This window comes from Helicoverpa armigera, chromosome 13 (genome assembly GCF_030705265.1).
Source record: "Helicoverpa armigera isolate CAAS_96S chromosome 13, ASM3070526v1, whole genome shotgun sequence".
Lineage (NCBI taxonomy): Eukaryota > Metazoa > Arthropoda > Insecta > Lepidoptera > Noctuidae > Helicoverpa > Helicoverpa armigera.
The window spans coordinates 10758695-10785865 of record NC_087132.1 but is presented as its reverse complement, the minus strand read 5'-3'; the positions used below and the strand labels follow the sequence as shown (position 1 = coordinate 10785865).

General features: G+C 42.9%; 1 protein-coding gene across 1 annotated transcript; it reads left to right on the top strand.

The window, feature by feature from the left end:
• Positions 1-789: 789 nt before the first annotated feature.
• LOC110379123 (histone acetyltransferase KAT7) lies at positions 790-27171 on the top strand. Its single transcript, XM_064037695.1, has 12 exons — positions 790-1029; positions 1380-2210; positions 3150-3328; positions 4095-4246; positions 4504-4697; positions 9174-9379; positions 9750-9927; positions 11020-11214; positions 22970-23063; positions 25666-25919; positions 26236-26408; positions 26629-27171. The coding sequence occupies exons 1-11, from the start codon at positions 1015-1017 to the stop codon at positions 26335-26337; spliced, it is 2400 nt and encodes a 799-aa protein (XP_063893765.1). The 5' UTR covers positions 790-1014; the 3' UTR covers positions 26338-26408; positions 26629-27171.

Sequence of the window (27171 nt, the reverse complement as noted above, 5' to 3'; positions counted from 1 at the left end):
GTGCATCAAGTATTTATCTCCATCCATGACATAGTGAGTGTAGAAGCAAAAATTAAATCTGATGGTAATTTTTGAGTAAGTAGGTACCTATTTCAGCTGTAAACTTGTCTTTTACCTATCCTATTATACCCCAAGACAGAATGACAGACCCGCTGACAATCATGTACCTCTACATAGGGTCTGCGGCTCTATTTACCTTTACCTATAATAAGCTTACCTACATACATAAGGCTATGCTACCAATGAATACATAAGTAAATATGGGAGTCCACAAGGGGTAGTACATAAGGGAGTATGTAAGAGAGGAGTGCATAGGGGTAGTAAATGGAGTATACAGAGGGAGTTACATAAAGGAGTGGACAGTGTATATGAGTACATACAAAAATAATATAGTAACAAGTAAGTTTGAGGTTGTAGGCAAGCACGCCTATAGTGCCCACTACGGCAGACCTGCCTTAGCCCAGCCTAGATCCAATGGTAGGTGAAGACAAGACTTAAGTCACAGACCACATTTTCACCATTCTCCGATAGCTAAAAGGCAGGCTGAATAATAAAGACATTACCGCCATCTACAATGTTGGTTTCGAACTTTCTAGATATACATGATTTTTGATAAAGCGAGGAGTTATTGAGCAGTGAGCGAGAAATAATCTTTTCGATTCTACTACATTTTCTATTTCGTGTATTTGCAAGTACATATTAGGGAAGAAATAATACATAGTTCACAAAATAACTGTCGTGAAAAGTAGTGAAAACAATAAAAATTAAGTAATCTGTGGTAGAGGGCGACGTCTACGTCAAAAAAGTGCTCTGTATACTCTGTGGTTTGATTGCTTACTTGTCAAAAGTTACAAACATTTTGCACTTTCCATTCATTAAAATCGCAAAATAAACAAATAATGGCTGGTTATTGAACGAATTATGCTTAATTAAGTAAGCTGCTGCATTGGTGGAATTGCTGAAGTGCCAAGAGAGTGCCTTGATCCCTTCTGCATATAAAAACCAATAACCAAAATGACGAACTTGGATGTAAGTATCAAACAGGACTGAAAGTTTTACATATTTATGAGTGAAGTGAGGCTATTTACTCCTTTTTATTATTCTATTGATAATTATTAGCTCCTGGAATGTGTATGGGTAACTTTCCACCGCAAAGCTCTTAGAAATTCGCTAGAATATTGTTATTATTGACAGGAGTGCTTTGCTGATTTAAAATCAAATTATTAGTTGGTGTTTTCTTGTTTCTAAGGCTTTCAATAAGTCAATATAGAGAAATGAACCTTACTGTACCAATTTTTGTCAAAATAAAACATAATTATGAACAAAGTCTTAGTGTGATGTTGACATATATACTAAAACCATTTAATAAATAATTTAAGGTTAGTAACAGCAGCACCGACAGTAGCTCCGGGTCCTCTTCGGATTCGAGCAGCAGTGGAAGCACTTCCACCAGCTCGGGGTCTGGTTCCAGCAGTTCAGACTCCGAATCCTCGACTTCCGACACCCCAGCGACCACCAACACTACTCCAGCACCAAAATCCCCCCAAAAAACTGAGGAAGTCAAAAAGAAAGAAGAACCGAAACCCAGAAGACCATCAAAAGCTAAAGTTTCTTCATCCAGCGATGATGATACTCCAAAGCCGACAAGTCCCAAACCAGCACCACCAAGGAGACGCATATCTGCAAAACCGAAATCGGCGGCAGCGGTTCTTGCTAAAGGTAAAACGGCACAAAGAATTCCATCTGGAGCAAAAACACCAAAACCGATCCCAAAAACAATACAGAAGGCTCCACCAAAGCCTGATACAGGAGCGTTAAAGAAAAAGAGTATTTTCTCACCCGATAACAGTTCTGAATCAGAGTCCGAAAGCAAGTCTTCTACAACAAAGTCTCCGAAAGCATCGCCCAGACCGAAACGTGGTTCTAGGAAGTCTAGCGATGAGAAAGACACATCACCGGCAACTACACGGAACAACAGTGCTGATAACGATGATTCTAATTCTAAATCTGATTCGAATGCCAAACGTAAAAGTGTCAACAGGCCCAGTGGACCTCCTCCGAAGAAAGTAATTGAGGATAAGAGTGCTTCATCTTGTACATCAAGTCAGTCCTCGGTTGAGTCTGTTTCATCAGACAGTGATAGTGAACCGACTCCGAAAAAAGAACCGTTAAAGACTGGGAAGACAAAGCCACCTTCTAGTGCTACTAAGGTTAGTATCTCACTGTTGCACTCTCATTTAAAATAAGCTTTTGAACGAATAAGATCTGGTTATTAGAAAAAAAACTGGCCTTTTGACTTTTTGACAATTCAAAAGTATGTAAAGGGTGATTTTTTTAGCTGGTATCTTTTTGGCAACACTGTTTTTGGTAGATCACGCGTGAATCGTGTCTTGTGTCATTGTGAAACGTGTACAGTATGGTCTATAATTTAACCATGAATCAACTTACGAACGAATAACGCTTGCAAATTATTGAATTTTACTATCAAAGACGACAATGGCCGAAACGTTACTGTGAATGGCGGGCGTTACCGTGTGATGATTTGCAATTTTTTTTTTGCCCAAAATGGAAGAATTGGACATGCCTGACATGTGGTACCAACAAGACGGTGCCACATGCCACACGGCACGCGAAACAATGGCCTAATTGAGAGCAGGCTTCGGTGAACAGTTTAACTCACGTTTTGGGCTCGTCAATTGGCCGCCTAGATCATGTGATCTAACGCCTTTGGACTATTTCTTGTGGAGCCAGCAACGATTGACGCACTGGGAGCCAATATTGAAGCATTTATTCGTAATATACCGGCTGATATGTTGGAGAGAGTGCCGAAATTGGGCCTTGCGAATGGGCCATCTAAACCGGAGCCGCGGCCAGCATTTGCATGAAATCATCTTCAAACATTAAATTATATTGATCGTTCCATCGATTCCAATAAAGATTTCATCAAATTTTTCAAGTTTTTTGTGCTTTTTTTGAAAATCAAATCCTATACCTCTTAAAAAATCACCCGTTATAAGTTAATAAGATACCTGACATTCCAACATTTTGCCTGAATTGCTCAAATCAACAAAAAGTTGATTATATAATACCCGATCCCCACTAGACGTTGATTGGAGAGCTGGTATTAAACCTTACTTTTAATATTCCAGCAAGAAATTCGGGATCAAGCAGCTAAAAGCGGGGACTCTGGTGACTCAGGTGCAGTGGCGACAATGCCTAGGAAACTTACCAGGTCTTTATCAGCGAGGGTGTCAAGATTAGCCACCGTGTCAAGACGGACTAACACTGACACTGATTCTGATGTGGATGAGAAGAGCAATGATAAGACGTGAGTTGGGTTCTGTTTTGTGTGTTTCTACATATAGATTTTATGTACTGAAAAACAAAATTCGATTTATAATTTTCACACATCAACCGTTAAAACCGTTAAAAATGTGTAAATGTAACAGCCTTTTTTTTATTAATATTTTTTTTATCGTCCCACTGCTGGGCACAGGCCTCCTCTCACATGGAGAAAGATCGAGCATTAATCACTACGCTTGCTCATTGTGGGTTGGCGATTTCAGACTTAATAGTCCAGGTTTCCTCAAGATGTTTTCCTTCACCTTTATATCAGCCATTGGTGTCTAAGATATACTTACTTACCATTGATTTTATTTATTGTAATTTTGCGTATTCACACTAGCGGACTCTGTTGCATAAATACAAGCGGTTTGGGCCGCGTGTGCCATGTTCGAGAGACATCGCCAAAGGCTGGAGTCGGCAGGTGTCTTTGTTTAGCTTTTTAACTGTCCGAGTGTTGTTGCGCTGATGACATGAATAGGAAGGGAGTGAGTGTCAGTATGACGAGTGACAGGGGAAAATGGAATAGGATGACATATTGCGCCGACCCCAAATAAAATTGGGAACAGGGTAGGAGGAAGAGGTTGTCGCGCGGAAAACGTAGCAGAAAATCTGTTGTTTTAAAAACACCCTCCACTTTCGTTGAAGATGATCAATTTCTACAATTGTTGTTAGTATTGTTGTTATTGACAGCTACTATTGAAGGAAAATTCATTGGCTAGAATCTTCACATTTCAAACTTTTACTTGCAGTAGCAACACAAGCAACAGTACAAGCAAAGACATGAAGAAGCCCCCCCGCGGCCGAGCCCCCCCCGCCCGCTCACCCGTCGTGCTGCCCTCGCCGCAGGAGCCTGCCCGCCAGAGGTGTCCCGTCAGGGGCTGTGACTCTAGCGGACATCTGGGTAAGTAGCAGTAACACCCCCCCTCGCCTGTCGTAGCAGTAAACCTATAGCGGCCCGTAAATAAATTCTGAGCACATGTATGTGCATTGTCCTATATACTTACCTTCCGTATTTCCGCCAAAATTGATATTCCTAAGCAGACGCTGGACACGAATAACGTAGCGAGCGACATCCATGCGTGTGTGACGGCTGATCTCACGCGGCTTATGCCATACGCGCCTTGCAAAAAAAAATCAACAGTGTTTTGTTTGTTTCAGGTGGCAAATCTAACAAGCACATGACGTGGGACGCTTGCCCCATCTACCACAACGTGACGGCCGCCTGGTGTGTAGCCGCGGGCGAGGAGCGAGCCGCCGCCGCCGTCGCGCGGAGACGAGCGCTGCAGCAGCTGCACGCGCGGCCCCGCGCCATGCCCACGCTCGAGCAACGCGCTTACCAGCTCAAAGTGAAGGTACTCATGTGCTGCAGCTGTAGCGGCGTCCAGCGCTGCAGCAGCTGCACGCGCGGCCCCGCGCCATGCCCACGCTCGAGCAACGCGCTTACCAGCTCAAAGTGAAGGTACTCATGTGCTGCAGCTGTAGCGGCGTCCAGCGCTGCAGCAGCTGCACGCGCCCCGCGCCATGCCCACGCTCGAGCAACGCGCTTACCAGCTCAAAGTGAAGGTACTCATGTGCTGCAGCTGTAGCGGCGTCCAGCGCTGCAGCAGCTGCACGCGCGGCCCCGCGCCATGCCCACGCTCGAGCAACGCGCTTACCAGCTCAAAGTGAAGGTACTCATGTGCTGCAGCTGTAGCGGCGTCCAGCGCTGCAGCAGCTGCATCGCGCGGCCCCGCGCCATGCCCACGCTCGAGCAACGCGCTTACCAGCTCAAAGTGAAGGTACTCATGTGCTGCAGCTGTAGCGGCGTCCAGCGCTGCAGCAGCTGCACGCGCGGCCCCGCGCCATGCCCACGCTCGAGCAACGCGCTTACCAGCTCAAAGTGAAGGTACTCATGTGCTGCAGCTGTAGCGGCGTCCAGCGCTGCAGCAGCTGCACGCGCGGCCCCGCGCCATGCCCACGCTCGAGCAACGCGCTTACCAGCTCAAAGTGAAGGTACTCATGTGCTGCAGCTGTAGCGGCGTCCAGCGCTGCAGCAGCTGCACGCGCGGCCCCGCGCCATGCCCACGCTCGAGCAACGCGCTTACCAGCTCAAAGTGAAGGTACTCATGTGCTGCAGCTGTAGCGGCGTCCAGCGCTGCAGCAGCTGCACGCGCGGCCCCGCGCCATGCCCACGCTCGAGCAACGCGCTTACCAGCTCAAAGTGAAGGTACTCATGTGCTGCAGCTGTAGCGGCGTCCAGCGCTGCAGCAGCTGCACGCGCGGCCCCGCGCCATGCCCACGCTCGAGCAACGCGCTTACCAGCTCAAAGTGAAGGTACTCATGTGCTGCAGCTGTAGCGGCGTCCAGCGCTGCAGCAGCTGCACGCGCGGCCCCGCGCCATGCCCACGCTCGAGCAACGCGCTTACCAGCTCAAAGTGAAGGTACTCATGTGCTGCAGCTGTAGCGGCGTCCAGCGCTGCAGCAGCTGCACGCGCGGCCCCGCGCCATGCCCACGCTCGAGCAACGCGCTTACCAGCTCAAAGTGAAGGTACTCATGTGCTGCAGCTGTAGCGGCGTCCAGCGCTGCAGCAGCTGCACGCGCGGCCCGCGCCATGCCCACGCTCGAGCAACGCGCTTACCAGCTCAAAGTGAAGGTACTCATGTGCTGCAGCTGTAGCGGCGTCCAGCGCTGCAGCAGCTGCACGCGCGGCCCCGCGCCATGCCCACGCTCGAGCAACGCGCTTACCAGCTCAAAGTGAAGGTACTCATGTGCTGCAGCTGTAGCGGCGTCCAGCGCTGCAGCAGCTGCACGCGCGGCCCCGCGCCATGCCCACGCTCGAGCAACGCGCTTACCAGCTCAAAGTGAAGGTACTCATGTGCTGCAGCTGTAGCGGCGTCCAGCGCTGCAGCAGCTGCACGCGCGGCCCCGCGCCATGCCCACGCTCGAGCAACGCGCTTACCAGCTCAAAGTGAAGGTACTCATGTGCTGCAGCTGTAGCGGCGTCCAGCGCTGCAGCAGCTGCACGCGCGGCCCCGCGCCATGCCCACGCTCGAGCAACGCGCTTACCAGCTCAAAGTGAAGGTACTCATGTGCTGCAGCTGTAGCGGCGTCCAGCGCTGCAGCAGCTGCGCGCGGCCCCGCGCCATGCCCACGCTCGAGCAACGCGCTTACCAGCTCAAAGTGAAGGTACTCATGTGCTGCAGCTGTAGCGGCGTCCAGCGCTGCAGCAGCTGCATCGCGCGGCCCCGCGCCATGCCCACGCTCGAGCAACGCGCTTACCAGCTCAAAGTGAAGGTACTCATGTGCTGCAGCTGTAGCGGCGTCCAGCGCTGCAGCAGCTGCACGCGCGGCGCCGCCCATGCGCTCGAGCAACGCGCTTACCAGCTCAAAGTGAAGGTACTCATGTGCTGCAGCTGTAGCGGCGTCCAGCGCTGCAGCAGCTGCACGCGGCCCCGCGCCATGCCCACGCTCGAGCAACGCGCTTACCAGCTCAAAGTGAAGGTACTCATGTGCTGCAGCTGTAGCGGCGTCCAGCGCTGCAGCAGCTGCACGCGCGGCCCCGCGCCATGCCCACGCTCGAGCAACGCGCTTACCAGCTCAAAGTGAAGGTACTCATGTGCTGCAGCTGTAGCGGCGTCCAGCGCTGCAGCAGCTGCACGCGCGGCCCCGCGCCATGCCCACGCTCGAGCAACGCGCTTACCAGCTCAAAGTGAAGGTACTCATGTGCTGCAGCTGTAGCGGCGTCCAGCGCTGCAGCAGCTGCACGCGCGGCCCCGCGCCATGCCCACGCTCGAGCAACGCGCTTACCAGCTCAAAGTGAAGGTACTCATGTGCTGCAGCTGTAGCGGCGTCCAGCGCTGCAGCAGCTGCACGCGCGGCCCCGCGCCATGCCCACGCTCGAGCAACGCGCTTACCAGCTCAAAGTGAAGGTACTCATGTGCTGCAGCTGTAGCGGCGTCCAGCGCTGCAGCAGCTGCACGCGCGGCCCCGCGCCATGCCCACGCTCGAGCAACGCGCTTACCAGCTCAAAGTGAAGGTACTCATGTGCTGCAGCTGTAGCGGCGTCCAGCGCTGCAGCAGCATCGCGCGGCCCCGCGCCATGCCCACGCTCGAGCAACGCGCTTACCAGCTCAAAGTGAAGGTACTCATGTGCTGCAGCTGTAGCGGCGTCCAGCGCTGCAGCAGCTGCACGCGCGGCCCCGCGCCATGCCCACGCTCGAGCAACGCGCTTACCAGCTCAAAGTGAAGGTACTCATGTGCTGCAGCTGTAGCGGCGTCCAGCGCTGCAGCAGCTGCACGCGCGGCCCCGCGCCATGCCCACGCTCGAGCAACGCGCTTACCAGCTCAAAGTGAAGGTACTCATGTGCTGCAGCTGTAGCGGCGTCCAGCGCTGCAGCAGCTGCACGCGCGGCCCCGCGCCATGCCCACGCTCGAGCAACGCGCTTACCAGCTCAAAGTGAAGGTACTCATGTGCTGCAGCTGTAGCGGCGTCCAGCGCTGCAGCAGCTGCACGCGCGGCCCCGCGCCATGCCCACGCTCGAGCAACGCGCTTACCAGCTCAAAGTGAAGGTACTCATGTGCTGCAGCTGTAGCGGCGTCCAGCGCTGCAGCAGCTGCGCGGCCCCGCGCCATGCCCACGCTCGAGCAACGCGCTTACCAGCTCAAAGTGAAGGTACTCATGTGCTGCAGCTGTAGCGGCGTCCAGCGCTGCAGCAGCTGCACGCGCGGCCCCGCGCCATGCCCACGCTCGAGCAACGCGCTTACCAGCTCAAAGTGAAGGTACTCATGTGCTGCAGCTGTAGCGGCGTCCAGCGCTGCAGCAGCTGCACGCGCGGCCCCGCGCCATGCCCACGCTCGAGCAACGCGCTTACCAGCTCAAAGTGAAGGTACTCATGTGCTGCAGCTGTAGCGGCGTCCAGCGCAGCAGCTGCACGCGCGGCCCCGCGCCATGCCCACGCTCGAGCAACGCGCTTACCAGCTCAAAGTGAAGGTACTCATGTGCTGCAGCTGTAGCGGCGTCCAGCGCTGCAGCAGCTGCACGCGCGGCCCCGCCATGCCCACGCTCGAGCAACGCGCTTACCAGCTCAAAGTGAAGGTACTCATGTGCTGCAGCTGTAGCGGCGTCCAGCGCTGCAGCAGCTGCACGCGCGGCCCCGCGCCATGCCCACGCTCGAGCAACGCGCTTACCAGCTCAAAGTGAAGGTACTCATGTGCTGCAGCTGTAGCGGCGTCCAGCGCTGCAGCAGCTGCACGCGCGGCCCCGCGCCATGCCCACGCTCGAGCAACGCGCTTACCAGCTCAAAGTGAAGGTACTCATGTGCTGCAGCTGTAGCGGCGTCCAGCGCTGCAGCAGCTGCACGCGCGGCCCCGCGCCATGCCCACGCTCGAGCAACGCGCTTACCAGCTCAAAGTGAAGGTACTCATGTGCTGCAGCTGTGCAAGAGCCTGGGATAAAATGAAGCTTAACTGTGAATTGAGCCTGAACTCCTTCCTAAATAATGCTACATCATCATCATCTCAGCTATAGGACGTCCACTGCTGAACATACATAGGCCTCCCCCTTAGATCTCCACAGATACCTGTTGGAGGCAACCTGCATCCAGCGTCTTCCTGCGACCTTTATAAGGTCGTCTATCCACCTTGTTGTCTGTCTACAATGCTACATAAATTTTAGATAGGTAACCTGAAACATTTTGTAAAAATTAAACCTTAATTTCTCGTGTACAAAGTACCTACATCTTCCATCCTAAATAAAGCAATTATAGAACCATTGAACCAAAAAACTTTACTCCATTCTAATTCTCCAACTACGTAGTTCACTCTTCACATTGTTACCCTTTGTCCTCAGGATATGCGCTCCAAATGGAAAGGCAGTCAGGAACTCCGGGAGAAGTTAGCAGCATCAGGTAACGAGGAGATAACAGAAGACAGAGAGCCGATCCTCGAAGGCTTTGCACCAGACTACGACCTGAGGCTGTTCAGGGAGGCGCAAGCACTGGCTGCTATCAAGATTGAAGAGGAACTTGGGGATATACCCACTGATAAGGGCACTAGGTAAGTCATGATGTAGAAAGTTTTTTTTTATACAACTATTTGGGACAGGGTGAAATTGTAAACAGCTTTTGTTTAGCATAAATTCTTAGGCCCAAGTTAACCAACAAAATAAACTTCAGTTTTCTTAGAACAATTTTTTAATAATTTTCACTTTCAATTTTCAAAGTGATTTCAGAAAATGAGACGTTTATGTATCGGTGCAAATTGCCTTGTTTATAGTTACTCCTTCATAAAGACACCGTAATTACCAAAATTATGATTTACATTACCGGATATATCTTAGTGGGTTTTACACTGCAACTTTTATAAGCGAAATTATTAATAATTTTCGCTATTTCCCCCATACTGTACCACATTAATTCACTTCCAGATACGTAGTAATGGGCAAATACATGATGGAGGTCTGGTACCAGTCTCCGTACCCCGGCGATGCGGCGCGGGTGCCGCGTCTGTTCGTCTGCGAGTTCTGTCTGAACCATCACAAGAGTGCCACTGGGGCGCAGAGACATAAGGTCAAGTGTGTTTGGAATCACCCGCCCGGGGATGAGGTGAGGATTTTATAGAGCTGGTTTTAGTTATTTGTGGTAGAGCAAAGATCATCTTAACCTGACATCAGTTACGGCTCTTCTTCCTCCTGCCCTGTTCCAATTTTTTTTGGGGTCGGCGCAATGTCTTCCGTTTCCATTCTTCCCTGTCATTCGTACACTGGACATGCTGCAAATTGATTTGGCTTAGTTTTTATGATCGGCCGCCTGCCTGACGTCAACCTTCCATGGGAATGCTACGTTGGTAATTTTCCCTCCACCTGAGGACTGACCCACGGGTTGTAATCGGTAATGGGTAATGGGTAAATACATGATGGAGGTCTGGTACCAGTCTCCGTACCCCGGCGATGCCGCGCGGGTGCCGCGTCTGTTCGTCTGCGAGTTCTGTCTGAACCATCACAAGAGTGCCACTGGGGCGCAGAGACATAAGGTCAAGTGTGTTTGGAATCACCCGCCGGGGGATGAGGTAAGATTTTTAAATATGTAGCTGGTTTAAGAAATTTGTGGTAGGGCAAAAATCATCTTAACCTGACATCAGTAGCGGCTTAAGAGGTAAATACATCCAGTGGGGCCCATCAGGGCCAAGGCCCACCGGGACTGCGTGTTTGTTCGAAAGAGTTACCGCGGCCCTGGTACATAAAAGGCCAACGACGGAACATGATGGATTTTTATCAGTAAATCTGATGTCTGAGACTACGTTGTATGGGCTATTGTGTAAGGTATTTCTTAAATAATATTAAAACACAAAAAAATTAAAGAGTGTGTGTTAGTGTACGAAGATATTTGGACACTGACTTCTATACATTTATGTATAGAAGATATTGTATAATGTTATTAATATTGTATACAGTATTATACATTGTATGTTAAGAAAAGATTGTTAAAAGATACCAAGCCAAGTATGTTGCACCACTTCTTCACAACAAAAACTCATAGGAAATGATAGGTAGTAATGGTTTAGGTGTTTTGGAGCTGTCTTTAGTAATTTTTGACAGTCAACAAGTGTTGTTTTGCACCCAAGAATAAATGAGTTTTTTTTTTGTGTTGATTTGATTTTATAATCTAGAAATTATAACCTCCTTCACTCTTTCCCAGGTGTACAGAAAAGACAATCTCAGCGTTTGGCAAGTGGACGGTCGCAAGCACAAACAATACTGTCAACAGCTGTGTCTACTGGCGAAGTTCTTCCTAGACCACAAGACTTTGTACTACGATGTCGAACCGTTCCTGTTTTATGTGATGACCAACGCTGATCATGAGGGCTGCCATATCGTCGGGTATTTTAGTAAGGTAAGTGGAAAAATCAACCCTAAAAATAGACGGTTTAGAAAATGGCATATTATGCTGCGTCTCTTGCTCAGCATAATGCTGATTTGTGACTACCGGTGTACCCCGGTTACGCTAGTTATATTATGATGTAATGGCTGTTTCCCGCGATTTCACACGCGACCCTAGTCAACTCTGAAGCACAAAGTGCAGTTGGTACTGCCAACAGCTCTGTCTACTGGCGTAGTTCTTCCTAGACCACAAGACTCTGTACTACGATGTCGAACCATTCCTGTTTTATGTGATGACCAACGCTGATCACGAGGGCTGCCATATCGTCGGGTATTTTAGTAAGGTAAGTGAAAAACGTAGTAAATAAAAATAATAGTACATTTAAGAAAAAGGCCATAATTTAGCGTATGATGCTGCTTCGCACGCTCAGCATAATGCTGAGGCCAACTCTCAGCATAATGCTCTGGTCATCGTGTCTCGGCGGTTTCACCCGTGCTCCTAGTGAACTCTGATGCCGAAGTATGTACTGTCTTCTAGTCTGTCTTAACCATTCCTGTTAGTTCTTATAACAGGCGCTTATTAATAGGTACATAGGTACATAATCATGCATGATGTCATGTTGTCGAGTACTTTAATATAATAAATAACAAAATAGGTAATAAATAAACAAAAAAGTGAAGCCTAAGTTTTTCTTAACTGTTTGTTTTCCCCGTTTTAACGAATAGGTCATTTGATTTAGAAGATCTGTCATTGTGGAACAAAGGGAAACCACGGTTTTCGATTTTTTGTAAAGTTAAATCGAACTTTATTCATCATTGCAATCAATTTAATCACTGCAAGTTATTTTGCTAACATGGGATTATTTCCCTTAAAATTCACTTCATATTTGAAAGTACCAATTCAATTTTTCTAAGTTTATATATACTTTCTAAGTATATCTTGGACACCAATGGCTAATAAAAAAGGCATGTATTTAACGCGGCGACTAAGTAAAACGAATATAGGTTTAAAAAAATAATAGAGTGGGTACCATTTATAATGGGTTGGCAGCTAAAAGGGAGTATCATAATAAGTAAAAGGTAGCATATTAATATATCAGTTATGAGGTCCGTTTTAATTTAAACTAGCATCAAGTTTTTCTTTTGGCAACTGAATTTATATCTAGGCGAAAACTTAATGATGACAATAAAATAGAAAATGGGCATTCATAAATAATACAAATCAGGTTCTATTTAAAATTGTTTGGATGAAGAATAAATATAAACTAGCTCATATTATAAATATATTGTGCGACTTTTTAATAGCTTTAAATAAAGTCTAAAATGGCATGAAGAAAAAATATTTTGCGGCTGTTATTTTCAAAATTATAGGTGAATAGCATGGAAGTAAGCATGCAACATGCAGCAAGCATGACTTCTGTCACGGCTCCGGCGCTGCGGGGCTCCGGCGGTCCCATGCGAGCTTATAGTCGCAGATGGTTTTTACGCTCACCACCGCAGCTTCGGCTTGCTGGCCGGCAGGGCCGGCCAGCCTCAGCTGCGGCGGCGAGCGCTGAAACTACCTGCGCCTCAGCTCGCAGGCCGCCTCGCCCCTCCGCGCCTACGCGGTTTTGAATTGCACTCTAGGGGTAGGGCAGACAAGACTACGTGGAGTCGGTTTTGCAGCGATTCGTTTTCGTCACTAACTTCAATTTTTAATACAATTTTTTTTAATTGAAGGTTATAAATGGCAATATGCTAAATAAAATGAATCCAAATTAAATTCTACCATCTTCATAGTGCGTTAAGTGAGATAATACCACCGCACCTTCCGCCGTTTTCATGAAATTATGATACACAATATTAATAATTAACTCTTATTCCTTTTTATTGTACTCCTTTTAATATTTAGAGCTATCCACAAAGCGAAGCCTGAAACTGGGTTTTTAGTCGGCACGAAATAGTCCAAACTAATATTATAAATGCGAAAGTAACTCTGTCTGTCTGTCTGTCTGTCTGTCGGTCTGTCTGTCTGTCTGTCTGTCTTTTCTTCACGCCTAAACTACTGAACCGATTTGTGTGAAATTTGGTACAGACATAGTTTGAAACTTAAGAAAGGACATAGGATTTTATTTTTATTACAAAAAAAAATAAAAATATAATTATTCCGGACATATAGCGCCATCTATTGGTCAAATCAAAAATCTGCTGGTAGTCACTATTCCACGCGAACGAAGTTGCGGGCAAAAGCTAGTTGGTAATATATTATCTTTGCCATCCAACTAACATTATTAGTCGCCAAGTCATTATAAATAGCTCCTCACCTAATATTTCAATTGACTGGTATAGTTTATTTGCTACCCAAACGCAGCTGCTAGTTTTTAGTTTTTATAACATCCTTAATTTTGAACCTTACATATAGTCGCGAAAATATTTAATCGCTGGCAAGTTATTTTATTTGTTGCCAACATTTGTCGACTTTTAAGTTATTAGTCACCAGGAATATAATAAGCCATAAAAAAAAGGTGGAGAAAAACGTCTTGAGGAAACCTGGACTATAGAGGTATAGTCTGAAATCACCAACCCGCATTGGGCAAGCGTGGTGATTAATGCTCAATCCTTCTCCATGTGAGAGGAGGCCTGTGCCCAGCAGTGGGACGATATAAAGGCTGTTACAGTACATATTTAAAATGTTTGTTATCTATCTCGTTTCCAATAACTAATAGGTACGTCCATGTGGTTCGATCTCAGATAAAATACGGCTGCGGAGTATATCTTGATTGTGTGTTGCGAAGTCTGCGAGTCGTAGGTAATCAGTACTTTGCGGACTAACGTTATTTATTTATTAAGGGACAAAAAACAGTTACATAATAAAACTTATCGAATAAAGTATTAAAACTAAGTTAACAATCATGCAACCCATACCATTATCCACAAGTGAATAAAAGAAAAGAAAAAGAAAGTATGAAAACTATTGTTATGGCTTTTTGAGTAATCGTTTCAGGTTTCGTCATTTATTTTTGTGGACATGTTAAAATTCTACCTACAGGCGGTCATTTAATGGCTAGTCACAGTTTGGTTATCTGATTAACTGAAATTTATCTAGGAGCTCCCATTGAAACAAAAAAAATATAAATTATGTAAATGCGATGTTTTATCCCAAAAATGATCATCAAACCCAATTTTTTTGGTAAAAATAAAACCCCTCACACACACAAACAAAACCAAATCACGATTTACCAATCAAAACTATCACGCACACATTCAAAAAAAATCCCATAATGACATAGTAAATACTAAATAGTAGTAATACACTGATTGCTCATAGTACGGAACTATAGTAGCCCGTACTACCATTCAACCACGCCGTCAGCTGTGGGGTCACTGACCTGGGGGTCTAGGGGTGGGGTTGTAGGGGGTGGTGCCACGCCCCCGAAATGCACACCCCCGACGTCTGTACTGCAATATGTACGGGGAAATTAGAAACTTTGTTATTACATTTTTAAGGGTTTTTTTTTGGTGTGTGATGATTTTTCGTGAATGGGTTTTGATTTTTTAAGTATAATCATTTAATAGTTTAGGTTTAGATAATGTGTACTTATGTAGGTTTTTCACGTGAGGTTTTTCTTGTAATCGAAATTAAATAGACCATATATGGACCAAATAGAGTTGTTTTATACACTTTCTTGCGTAAAAAGTCTTAACGAAAATTTGTCTTCTTTTAACTTTTTAAAAAGTTTTTCTGGTATTTTGTTAAGATGAAGAATTTGTCTGAACAAATCCAGAAAATCAAAGAATTTCAATCGCTTAAATTTTCCTTGAGTTATAATTGATGTAATTAATACGATTTTATAAAACACAGCCCTTTTAGGCAGTCGCTATAAGTACACTCCATAGCACAAAGGCTTTTAAAAATCTATACCCAGCAAGCTATAAAATAAAAGATTTCCAATCCATCCGAATCTACCCCTATTTCGGTTTCAGATCAAAATTTAATTCGTCGGTTACAAACGCCAGACGGACAGATAGATCCACAACTATATGTATATGTATCTATGTATGTATGTAGGTATATGTATGTGTGTATGTATGTATGTATGGAACGTCGAATATTAAAAGAATGGAGTGCTCCACGGTGGTACATGGGCGTTATGAAACAATTTTAATACTGTTTTTTGATTTTTTGTGTTTCCAGTTTTTTGGTTTGAGTTTTTTTTTGGAAATGATGAATTTTATTGTTTTTTGGGTTGGAGGTATTTTTTTGGCAATAATGATTTTTATTTGAATGTTAGGGCTAAATATGTTCATTGTAGTAACCTTCCTTTTGAGTGGCGCAGTCGTGTAAAAAGGGTATTTTTTTTTAATTAACATATTTCCAAAGTCTTGTAATCCACTCATTATTTTATTTATGGAAAAAAAGAACTGCAGTGATAAAATTCAGTTTGAAATAATAATTTAGTATCCAAAATTACAATGCTCTCAACAAACAGAGATCATTTCAATTTATCAAGTGTCACACAAATGGCATTTTATCGCTTTACATATTCAAACAAATCACGAATTCATTCCATTTTAAACACAAACGTACGAAAATCACTAAAACCGTAAATGTGACTGTATAAATATTTTCATTAACTTTGACACTCCGCCGTAGCGTATTAAAAATTCATATACAACATACCTTTACAAAACCCAACCTTATATCTCCCTCAATAAAGTTGAAATTTGAATAGAAGTAGTATTCCCACAAATGCAAAGCTACGTACTGTCTACGCCAGGCGTAGCAGCGTAGCTCTCGACGTAAACGTGACGTAGCTCGTAGACGGACTACGCCGTAGTAGACTCGAGAGCTCCGCCCGTATAGAGATAAATGAATGTTTTATGTCGCTTTTACTGGAGTATATTTTTTTTACTTTTATTGTATAGTTGAGAGTATTATTGTGGTCTATTGTATAGTAGAAAAGTTCTGATATATTGTGTGAGCGACGCTTTTACTCGTATTTTTGTTCAGAACAAATTTTGCTCGTTTTTATTCCTTTGTTTTTGCGGACGTTACGTACTGGGGCATGTTTTTGTGGAACATAGTGGTACTATAAAGTCCAAAGCTGCGGGATTGTTCGAAAGAGTTACCGTGGCCCTGGTGCATTAAAGGCCTACGAAGGAACTCGTTGAATTTTTAGTCAGTAAAAATCTGACACTCCCTCACCGCTGCTAACCCACAGCGGGGTCATTTGATGATTTTTGCCATCTGAAAAAAATAGTACTATAGAGTTATGTCTAAAGTACTACAGAATTTTCTTACATCAGAGGCTTTTCCAATTGACAAAAAAGAAATACCAAAACCCAAATTTTTGAGTCAGAAAAAGATTTTCTGATTCATAGTAAATTTTAATGATCCTTCACACAAAAATTACCATACTAATCACACCACACCTTTATTTCGCCGACTGCCGGTCAAAAGGTGAGTACAACCGCGAGTAGCACACGTACCCCCCCTCCCCCCCTACATCGTAGACGGTCTGATCGATCGTAACACGGTACTCCGTAAAATTCGCATCTTAAACGTATACATAGCTTAGACCGTGGAGAACAAAATTAGTAGAGGAGATGCCGTAATGGAGTCTTCTAAGAAAGTCATATCATCCTCCTGCCCTTAGCCCAATTTTATTTGAGGTGGGGCAGCATGTTTTCTTATTCCATGCTCTTCTATCTGCTGTCAGTTCAGAGGTAACATTCTTTCTAGCCATGAGGGTTATCACAAATCCATCCATCCAAATTCATGGTCATTCTGATTTCCTAAGAAAGTGGCGCGTCAAAATGCGGGTGTTCAGGGGATGAAGAACGTTACTGTCTCCGCTATCATACACCTTCTTTGTAACCCGCCCATTTGTAATGCCAGTCGTAAATAGTTCTCTCAAAGACTAGCTGCGGGATTGTTTGAAAGAGTTGCCGCGGCGCTGGTACATAAAGGGCTTAAGAAGGAACATGGTGGGTTTTAGTCAGTAAGAGTCTGACACTCCCTCATGCTGCACCCACAGCGGGATCCCATAAAAAAAAGATATCTCAAAGGTCCCTAACGACTTGTTAGCTCACTCGTAACCTCTCATGTTCTTCATGCCCACCATACGTATTTGACCTATACCAAGGTGCCTGACCCACCTGCATTATAGCATCTCCACTCACCTTTCCTTGCTCCATGCTTAAGACCCAGACGTCTGGGGTCATTGACCCCCGCATCCGGACTCGCTACAGCCGGCTAGACGGCGCGATGCGTTTTTAGTTACGAATATGGATATTAGGTGGTAAAATGGGAGGGTACGACAAATTAGGTAAATGTAGCTGAACAATGAACAACTTGAAATGGTCGGTTTGGACTGTTGTTGACGGCTGTGATAGGTAATTAAATGGTTTGGGTTTCATTTCATTAGAAAGCTATGAATTACCTAATTAGTATGATGTCTGACAGAGAGAAATGGAAGAAAAGTACATATTGCGCCGACCCCAGGTGACTTTGGAACAAAGCAGGAAGAAGAAGAATTACCTGTTTTGTTGAAACTTTTCAGGACCTCCATTATCAAATAAAAAGACGTTATTTAGTCAAATGTCTAGCTGTTTGATTGAATGGCTGTTTCAGTTGGCTGTTACATATTTACAACCGCCTTCAGTAAAATTGAAAAGACATATTGTTAACAGTTGAAAAATGGAGAAACATAAGTTTCCACTGTTTTTGTAACCCAGTCTTGTTAATACTCAATAGAAAGACACCAGACAGTCAACATTATACCCGTGTAATACAGTCAAAATAAAGGCTTTGAGTATTTCAATTTACATGTAAACGCTTTGTTAATAATTACAAAGTTGCCCTTTGTCTTTATCGCGAGATAACGGAGCTTAAAATTGAAATATTAAGCCCTAATTGCTGTTTATCTACTGTTATTTTGTATTGAGTAAAATGGCTTATATTTAACACCAGCTACTTTCAGCAGTTTCAGTCGCGTCCCTTAGGAAGTACTTCATATAAACGGGTAAAAATCCTCGATATGAAGGATAAGAATCATTTATTTGCACCGTGGGCTATCTAACACTAGAATTTTTCAAATCGGTTCCGTAGTTCCTGAGATAAGCGCGATCAAGCCAATGTGACATCGCAATGTCTTTGTGTTTCAGTCATTTTCATACATTTATTTTTATGTGGTTTATGTCTGTGTGTACTTAAGAGTGGTTTGTTTTGTTGACAAAACCCTTATATAGCCATGTTTCTGTTCAGTTGTTTCTACATGATAAAGTAACAAACCTTTACTATTACCACATTCTATTAGTAGCGATTAGCACATAACGCCTAAGAATATGAGAACATTTTCACCTCATCCTCATCCTGCAACACGTGAGTTCTCACGCACAGATACAGCCTAGCAATGTTACAATAGACCGCGCCTTCAGGGAATACGCCCCTCAATTGAACAAGCTGTAGCAAGTTACCATTTTAAATTGTCATCTAGTTGAGTATCAAAAGGGTAGCTATGGGATCCTAGCAATGTTTTATGAAAAATTTCGAAAAAATGTATTAAAATTTTGATGGTCATAGTACATTAGATAAACAAAAATTTTGAAATTTGATAAACATTTATCCGTAACTATTAAAAGAAGAATAAGATGATGAGAACATTTCCACTTTTCAGTCAGCAATACGCTTGTTCTCATTCACAAGTACTGGTCACGCCTAGCGGAGTTGCAATAGTCCGCGCGCCTTCAGGGAATAGGTACGCCCCTCAGTTGTACAAGCTGTTCAAGATAAGTTACTGTTTTCTGAAGATTATGAGTTTTATAAGTTTTATGTAGAATTTCGATCTCAGTTGCATGCACTTGGAGAGGCCTTTGTCCAGCAGTGGACTGCGATAGGCTGATGATGATGATGTAGAACTTCGAGGAAAAGGTCAAAATTTAAGGTCTATCTTTAAGATGGAAAACATTTAAAGACGATAAATAAAATTTTAATTTATCTGTAACCACTCAAAGATCTATTGTATTTTCTATTTATTATCTAAAATGAGAACATTTCCACCTCTCAGACTGCAAAAAGTGAATTCTCACGCAAAGAGTGGTGTTACAATAGGCCACGCGCCTTCAGGGAATACGCCCCTCAATTGAACACGCTGTTGTACTAAATGTACTTTATACTGTCTTCTACATAGTTAAGTTGGTTCAAAGGGTTTAGGAATTAATTTTGGGGAATATTGTTAGTTTTAATCTTTTAGTGAGAAAAATCTAAAACTAAAATTGCTGAACCATATTGGCACTTAAGCAATGAAATGTGAACATTAGTTAACTCAACCTGAAAAGTATGATGATTAAGTAAAATTCCTGATCCCGATTATACCTGTATCATTACGAATCCCGATATTCCCGGTTGGAGGACGTAGTTCTCCTACATCCTGGCACGTGCGTTAAACCGCTGGGAACTGCTAGTGCAGAATAGGTGTTAAAATTATCGAATATAAACCCTTTTGACTTATGCCCATTTTCACCAACAAATACCTAAATTTAGGGATCACCTAAGAGCATTTAGGGAACACTTAATACAAATTTCGTTTTCACCTAGGATTAAGTGTCCCTTATTATTGGAGGAGGAGGGGGGGGGTTCTAAGTGACACTTAGGGAAACGTTAAGAGATTGTTGGTGAAAATGGGCATAAGGCTGTTTGTAATCAAATACATCATTGACGTATCAATGACACAAACGTCACACCGATGACAAATATCAACCCTCCACTGATCACGTGAACAAAGCATTTAACATGCGACAATATTCGTCATAAATTATGGTGACGAAACGCCTATACGTGGCGTAGGTTATGGTAGCGTTACGTACAAATATCGCTTGATTTCGTACTTTCGTACCCCAATGTTACCGCCCCGTTCGGTTGTAGGGTTGTCACGGTGGTTTGATCGTCACGTGTCAATACGTTTTTGGTAGTTAGGCTTTATGTTCAAATATCTAAAGTGATGTTTAAGACGTGACCTTGGAAAACATCTTGATGTTGTCTGAAAAATAACTTATAACTTTAAAATGAATAAAATTGGCTTAATTGACCGTCATTAATTAAAATGTTGTCACTGAAAAGGCTTCTTTGATTTCTGGATAACTGTCTTTATTTTTTTTCTGATTTACTTTTTGTTGTAACACCTTTATTCAATCTTATTGCATCGATGACAAGATGCAAAGAATATCTGACCTTTAGTTTTTTCTTAAAATCAGTGAATCAGTACGGAGATAGATAACATTTATTTGCACAATAAATAAAGTACTAACACATGTAGTCTCATTTTAAGACATGTCATCAACACGAAAGAAGACGAATGTACAAGAATACAGAAAAGGTACAATGACCAGAGGAATTAAGAACTTTCTTTTTAGAAAGTTGGTTAACAATTCCTCAAACCTCTCAATAAACCCACCACCCAGCCCTGAGCGAGAGTGACAATTTAGCGATGTAAACAGGCGGGCGCAGACGTCTAGACGTCGGTGGGCCGACGGTCTGTATCCACCATTATTGTGAGAATTCATTACCTCGCAGACACGTATGGGACTGATGTTTTCCACTCAAATTTTATTGGGAATCATTTGAACTTGTGTGTAGTTGGGGAGACTGGTTTTAGAGAAGTTTATGTCTCTGTATGAGTTTATCTGGTTGTGTCCATTGAGATTGAAAGGATTTAATGTTAGTGCTGATGTTTTGCGGATGTCTTAGAGGTTTATCTGAATAATTAAGACAATGGACAATTAAAATAGATAGGGGGTTGACTGACCAATATCATAGTAAAATAACAATTTCTTAAAAATGGAATTATAATAATAATGAGCTTTATTTTCCTTACTTAAAAACTAGCAAGAGACGGAGCTAAATGTAAAGAAATGGAGGAGGCTTTCACCGCCAGAGCGGGCCTTATAAACTACCCCTTTTTAATAAACATGATCATTGATCATTTGTTACCACCCCGGCACATGACTGATTTACAATTTCCCATTTTCTCTATCAGCTACATTTGTTAATGGCGTCCAAAATAATAAAAAAAACATATATGTCACCTTTTAACTAAATTGAACTTTTATATTCTTTCTTAAAAAATGATGTCCTTAGCTCAGCTCATCATCATCATGACATTCACAACCCAACTGATCACCAATCACCTACCAATGCAAAACCAATCTTATTACTACGAACCTTAAAATATTTACACTCAGGTCAGACTATATTTTTAATGTTTCGGGAAGCGACGCGTCCCCCCCCCATCCTCCCCCTCACCCCCCAGAGGTCGTTGACCTGATGCAGTAGACAGAGGATGTTTTGTCTAGATTTAAGGTGGAACTTAGTTTAACTTAAAATGTGCATTAGTTATAGTACTGTCTGGTTCTGATTTTGTTAGTGTTTTTTTATATTAGATTTGGTTGGGTTTTGGTCTTGGTGGAGTGAGATTGAATGGGAGATGGAGATGTGATCAATTGATCCTGTGACAGTCATGAAACAGTTTAAAATAATTGTTGAAAGGCATGTGCGGTACAGTTGATTTCACGTACTCTGTAGTGTAGGTAATTTTTTTTTAATTAAATGAAAAAAAAACTCAGTCATCGAGTTCATGGGTTCAGAAAATATGTAATTTTTTTTCTCGTACCGGGTTCTTTGTTCCCTATTGTATATCAAAAATAAAACACACAGAAAAATCGGTTACACACGCTTCTACCATATTCATGTAGGTAATGCCTAAAAGCCATTTCCTTTTTCCATTAATTCGTATGAATAAACTCTCGTGCCATAGACACGTAGAGTTGCACGCACGTGCGTCATGCGTGACGTCAACGAGACTTATTTTTAAACCTCCTTTGATATTGAGGTTATAGGCAGAACAATGACGTGTCTTTGCCTGATGTAGTGGATTTTAAATGGTTTTGTTAGGATTCTGATGGAAGAAGTCTAGTTAAACATTAGAAGACGCATGTTTTACCATGTAGGTATCATGGTTTTCTTTTCAAACCCGAATTGAAATTTTGCTTTCTTATTAAAAAATGATCTTTCAGTTGCGAACATTCTTTTTCTTGAAATTAAAAAAAGGCACATAACACCAGTGGCAGTGGTTGAAACCCACTTTCTCACGTTCATGACATGTTCTTTCAATAAAGTTTAACTAAATATGACAGTTCAGACATAAAAAAGACAGTTCAGACAGAATAAGTGCAATAACCACTCAACATAGGTTACCCCATAGATTAATCCCAAGGGCCTCGTGGTTGCCTTAATCACTCTATACAAGTTCAAATGTCCCATGCGTCTATTACATTATATACACCCTTAAAATGAAAATCGCATAAAGCAAATGGTAGTGGTAGTCTCATTGAAGTGTACTTGAGAATACCTGTGGCCCATGGGCCATGACTCATGCAAATGATTAGCATAACCGACGTAATCAATAAGATGTATGCCAATAATCGGAAGGTATATTAATACCATAAAGAGGTAAAGTTTGTGAGCTTATGATATTAAAGGCTGCTGTCTGGAGCTATTGAAGTGATTATGAAAATAATTGTACCTACAGAAAGCCACACTATTTCTGTCTGTATCACTGTCACAAGCTATTTTATCCAGGTACGGGACGCAAGAGCTAGTCTAACATAAAACTAAATTCTATAAGACTCGGTTCAGTAATTTAACAGTGCCATGCCTGAAAAGATAGGCGGAGATACATAACATTTATAGTACATGGTTTTACTTAAATGTGTTCCTTTCATTGTTGCAGGAAAAGAACTCGTTCCTGAATTACAACGTGTCCTGCATCCTGACGTTACCTCCCTACCAGAGACAAGGATATGGTAGACTGCTCATAGACTTCAGTAAGTACCCTGTACTTATATTTAAAGATGAATGTTTCTTTTTAGCTGTGGTTACGGTTATCATCGCACCTATTTCAACTACAAAGTATTGGGTAAAGAAAGTTATTGCCTGACGATTATTTTGATTTTTTTATGTTTTCTTTAAGTAAGGAGTCAAAAAGGGAAATTGCCTTATCAATCGACATTGCAATTCACGTTTGTAACTATGAATGTAATAAGAATGATCATTTATTACTGGTGTGTTAGGATTAATTATCCCCCCAAGAGAAAATCCCCACAAAAAGTACCAGAACAATTTATTACAAAAATGACTTTCACCATAAAACCAATCCCCAAAATAATTCATTATCATAACTGTCATACATCAAGCATCCCATTAAAGTGACAACACATTAACTTTGCTTTGCCAACCCTAGCCAGACGGACATAATTCACAGGGCTTAACCTTTAATAACGCAAAAAGTCATACAAATTGCCCTCGGCGACGCGCGTAGAATAGTTGAGTGCAAATGTCAATGTCACCGGTGACAGCGCCCGTCATTAGCCTGGCTGTACTCGGGTTGTGGCTTGTCTATGGATAAATGGTACTGTTTTTGGAGATTGATGGATAGATTTTTGAGAATTATTCTATGGTTAGGAATAGTGTCTATAGGATTATTTTGGAGAGTAACTGAAGAGATGAAAAAAAAATGTGAGACATTTAAGACCTCATAGAGGGGTTAAAGAACGGTAATTTCTGTCTCTTAAAGTGTGTCTAAAAATCATATAATGCGACTTCATGATCTATACTAATCAATTGTAAACCAATCACAAAACATTAATTAGTTCACAACCAACAAAAGAGTCGCTCTGGTCATCATCTACCATGTCAACAGCAGCTAACATTCTTACAAATGCGCGTCCCACACCTGTGCGGTCAACATGATAAACCCTCCAACTGCGGGTTTGTTTTGTCCCCGGCGGGGGCGTCGCGACGCGCCGGCCGTCGACCCGACCCCGATCGATGCGGCTGCAGTATGGATCGGTCTGCCGTCTAGACTCACCCCCCTCGGGTCTAGCCAAGGGACGGGGGTGAGACGTAAATAGGGTTGCCATGTGTAACATAACTAACCTAGGATAATGTCGAGCTTTTTGTATCGATGGTTTATTTTTGGTTGTGGATTTTTTATTGGTTCTTTTGACAGTTTTGATTACATTTGGTACTGTTATTTTGCGGTGCCGTCGTTTGATATTTCATGACAATTTATTTGTTAACTAATTGCCGTTTCAGAGGGTTATTTTAGGAATTTCTAATAGCGTTTTCAATAGATTTATTAATTAACAACTTGTAAATGTGGCGAAATTAATTCTAGAATATGCAGGCAAACAAAACAATTTGACAATAAAACCACTCCAGTAACTGACAAGCCATTTACCCAGCCCGAAATACCCAACCCCCAATTCATATTCTATTTAACCCTACAACGGCTATGAATTTACAAAGTGGCCGGCGGTAACAAATGATTCGATTTAGCGTGATCCGCCAGCCCTGCCCGTCAGATTGTAGACGCGAGCTATTTCGATAGCTCCCTTAATTATTGTACTAGGTGTAAATTCCCTGATTGAACTAACGAATATTAATCGTTACAATATTTTATTCATGAAGTTTGACCAACAACTTGAAATGTGTCTCGATTTGAAATTCGAAACTGTAAATTAGTGGCTGAATATTAATGTGGTTTCAGCGCGAAATTTTAATCGCGTTACTTTCAGTGTGATTACTAATTAATTATATTAGCGAGTTTCAAGTTTATTGCTCTACAAGGGACTGTGTGTAATTGTACATGAAAAATGGAGCATGGATTTGTAGCAGTCTAGTGCTTACAAACAGACTTATTTTTAGCTTTGCTTGAGACAAAAGACTAATTAATTAAAATATTCTTGGAAGCCCTGTGTATTACTAAATATAATACATCACACAAGACTAATTTAATTCAATTAACATTGTTTCTTTAACAGCAACTTTCAAAAGTATTTAAAATACCATTTCAAGAACATACTTACATTCTTTTTTAATCCTAAAAAATGCCCCAAGCTTTTTCAAGCCTTCTATCGTAATTAAAATATCTTATTGTCATACGCGAACGGTGTAAGATTAATCTGGCTACGTCAGTCCCCTGCCCGTCTGCGGTTTGAACGTCTTATTATAAAATTAATTAAGTGTTCGCATGGACAGGTTAACTTTGGGATGCTAGACGCAGGAAATATAAGTACGTTAAGGAAATGTAAATGAAAGTTTTGAGGGAAAACAGGGGGAGGATTATTCAAAGCTTTTGATGTGTTTTCTGCAAAAGGAGACGATGTTTAACTTGAATAAGTAATTTAAGAAATGCATTCGTGCATGTTTGTTTTGTAGAAGTGTTTGAGAACAGCGACAAAGAGACAGGTGCGAAAATACCAATAAATAAATAAGCCGGACCTATTTTGGTTACGTTATCGTTATTTTCTCCTTTACCTGAAAAGAAACGGTCAGTCCGGATAGGCTGTAAACCTGTAGTCCTCAAGTTTTTAATTAAACGAAATCTATTTTTTACTAAATAAGCCAATCATTTCCTCCGTCTAGGTTACCTCCTAACAAAAGAAGAAGGCAAGGTGGGATCCCCTGAGACTCCACTATCAGACCTCGGGCTGATCTCCTACCGGTCCTACTGGAAGGAGGCTCTACTGAAGAGGTTGTGTTCAGCCCCGGGACCCACGCTCTGCATCAGGGATCTCAGCAAGGACCTGGCTATAGCATCTTCGGATATCGTGTCCACGCTGCAAGAGAGGGGACTCATGAAGTATTGGAAGGGAAAGCATATTGTGCTCAAGAAACAGGTAATGTGCTGGTTTTCTTTAGATTTTTATTGTGGTTTATTGCCGAGCGAAGGAGGATTTTGTTACTCTTTGAATATGTGCAGTTGTATGCAGCTTATAATGTCAAGAATTGAGTATCATTTTGTATATATGAGTACTATTTCCTACACAATAACATGATTTTGTAGGACTGGGTCCTCTTTCATCATGCAAAATTCAAATGAATATTAAACACACGTCTATCGGATACAACAGACGTCTTATGAACCTGTTCCAAGCAACTTTGGACAATACTAGTATAAAAACAGCGACTCAAACTCCCATTTCTCACATGTAGGAAGTGCTGGAAGAGGTATCACGTCGCGCGGCGCGTGCCCGCTGCGTGGACGCGGCGTGCCTGCGCTGGTGGGGCTCGGGCGCCGCCCCGCCGGCGCGCTGACGCCGCGCCCCCGCCGCGCGCCGCCCCAACAGCAGCGCCGCGCGCGCACTGCTATAGACTGCACACCACACGTGAGTATCGCGTCACGCGGCGTGCACGCCGCGATCAAAAAATTTTTGATCTTCTGAAAAATATCATTAACCAAACTGACCACAGTAAAGATCTTCAAAACCCTTGTAAAAACTGTTAGTCCAGAATGTCCAGATTAGTAAATTAAGCACCCATTCTTCTATCATATGTATCGAACCCAAAATTTGTACTTTCTATCGATATTTATTTTCTATATTGTAGTATGCGGTGCGCGGGCGAAAATATATCTGTGGCGGCGTCGCGACATACAAGACTTGTGTGTTATTTAGAGTTGTTCTACAATACTAGGACAATAGTGCGATTGAAGACGTGTCGTGTGTAATACGTGTAGTAAGGGACGGTGTGTTGTGGTGTGTTTTAGCGCTCACGAGACTCTAGATTAAATAAATCGAATTATTTTTTTAGATAGGCAATTTAAGGATACTTTGTACCTATAGTTAGTATTAGGTTTGTATATACAAGTGACATGAATTAAAAGTTAATGAACTCATCAATTATTTAATTTTATGACGAATGAATAATTATTATTAATTTAGTTTTAAGTACCAGCGATAGTTGGTACTAATTGGCGTTTCATGTACTTATTTTATTACTCAAATGAAATTGATTATTTTTATACCATTGTCTCGAGAATACTGATATCAATTTATTGTTTTTTTTTTACATTCTATGTAAAACGTTTGTAGCATCAAATTACTGATTTATAGTCTACCAATTCTAAATGTAAGGAATTTTTAAAATTAT

What these genes read in the sequence shown, in the direction of transcription:
- LOC110379123 (XM_064037695.1), top strand. An exon ending in CCCACTGATAAGGGCACTAG is followed by an intron (nt 9,380 to 9,749) that starts GTAAGTCATGAT and finishes ATTCACTTCCAG; the next exon opens with ATACGTAGTAATGGGCAAAT. An exon ending in TAGACTGCTCATAGACTTCA is followed by an intron (nt 23,064 to 25,665) that starts GTAAGTACCCTG and finishes TCCTCCGTCTAG; the next exon opens with GTTACCTCCTAACAAAAGAA.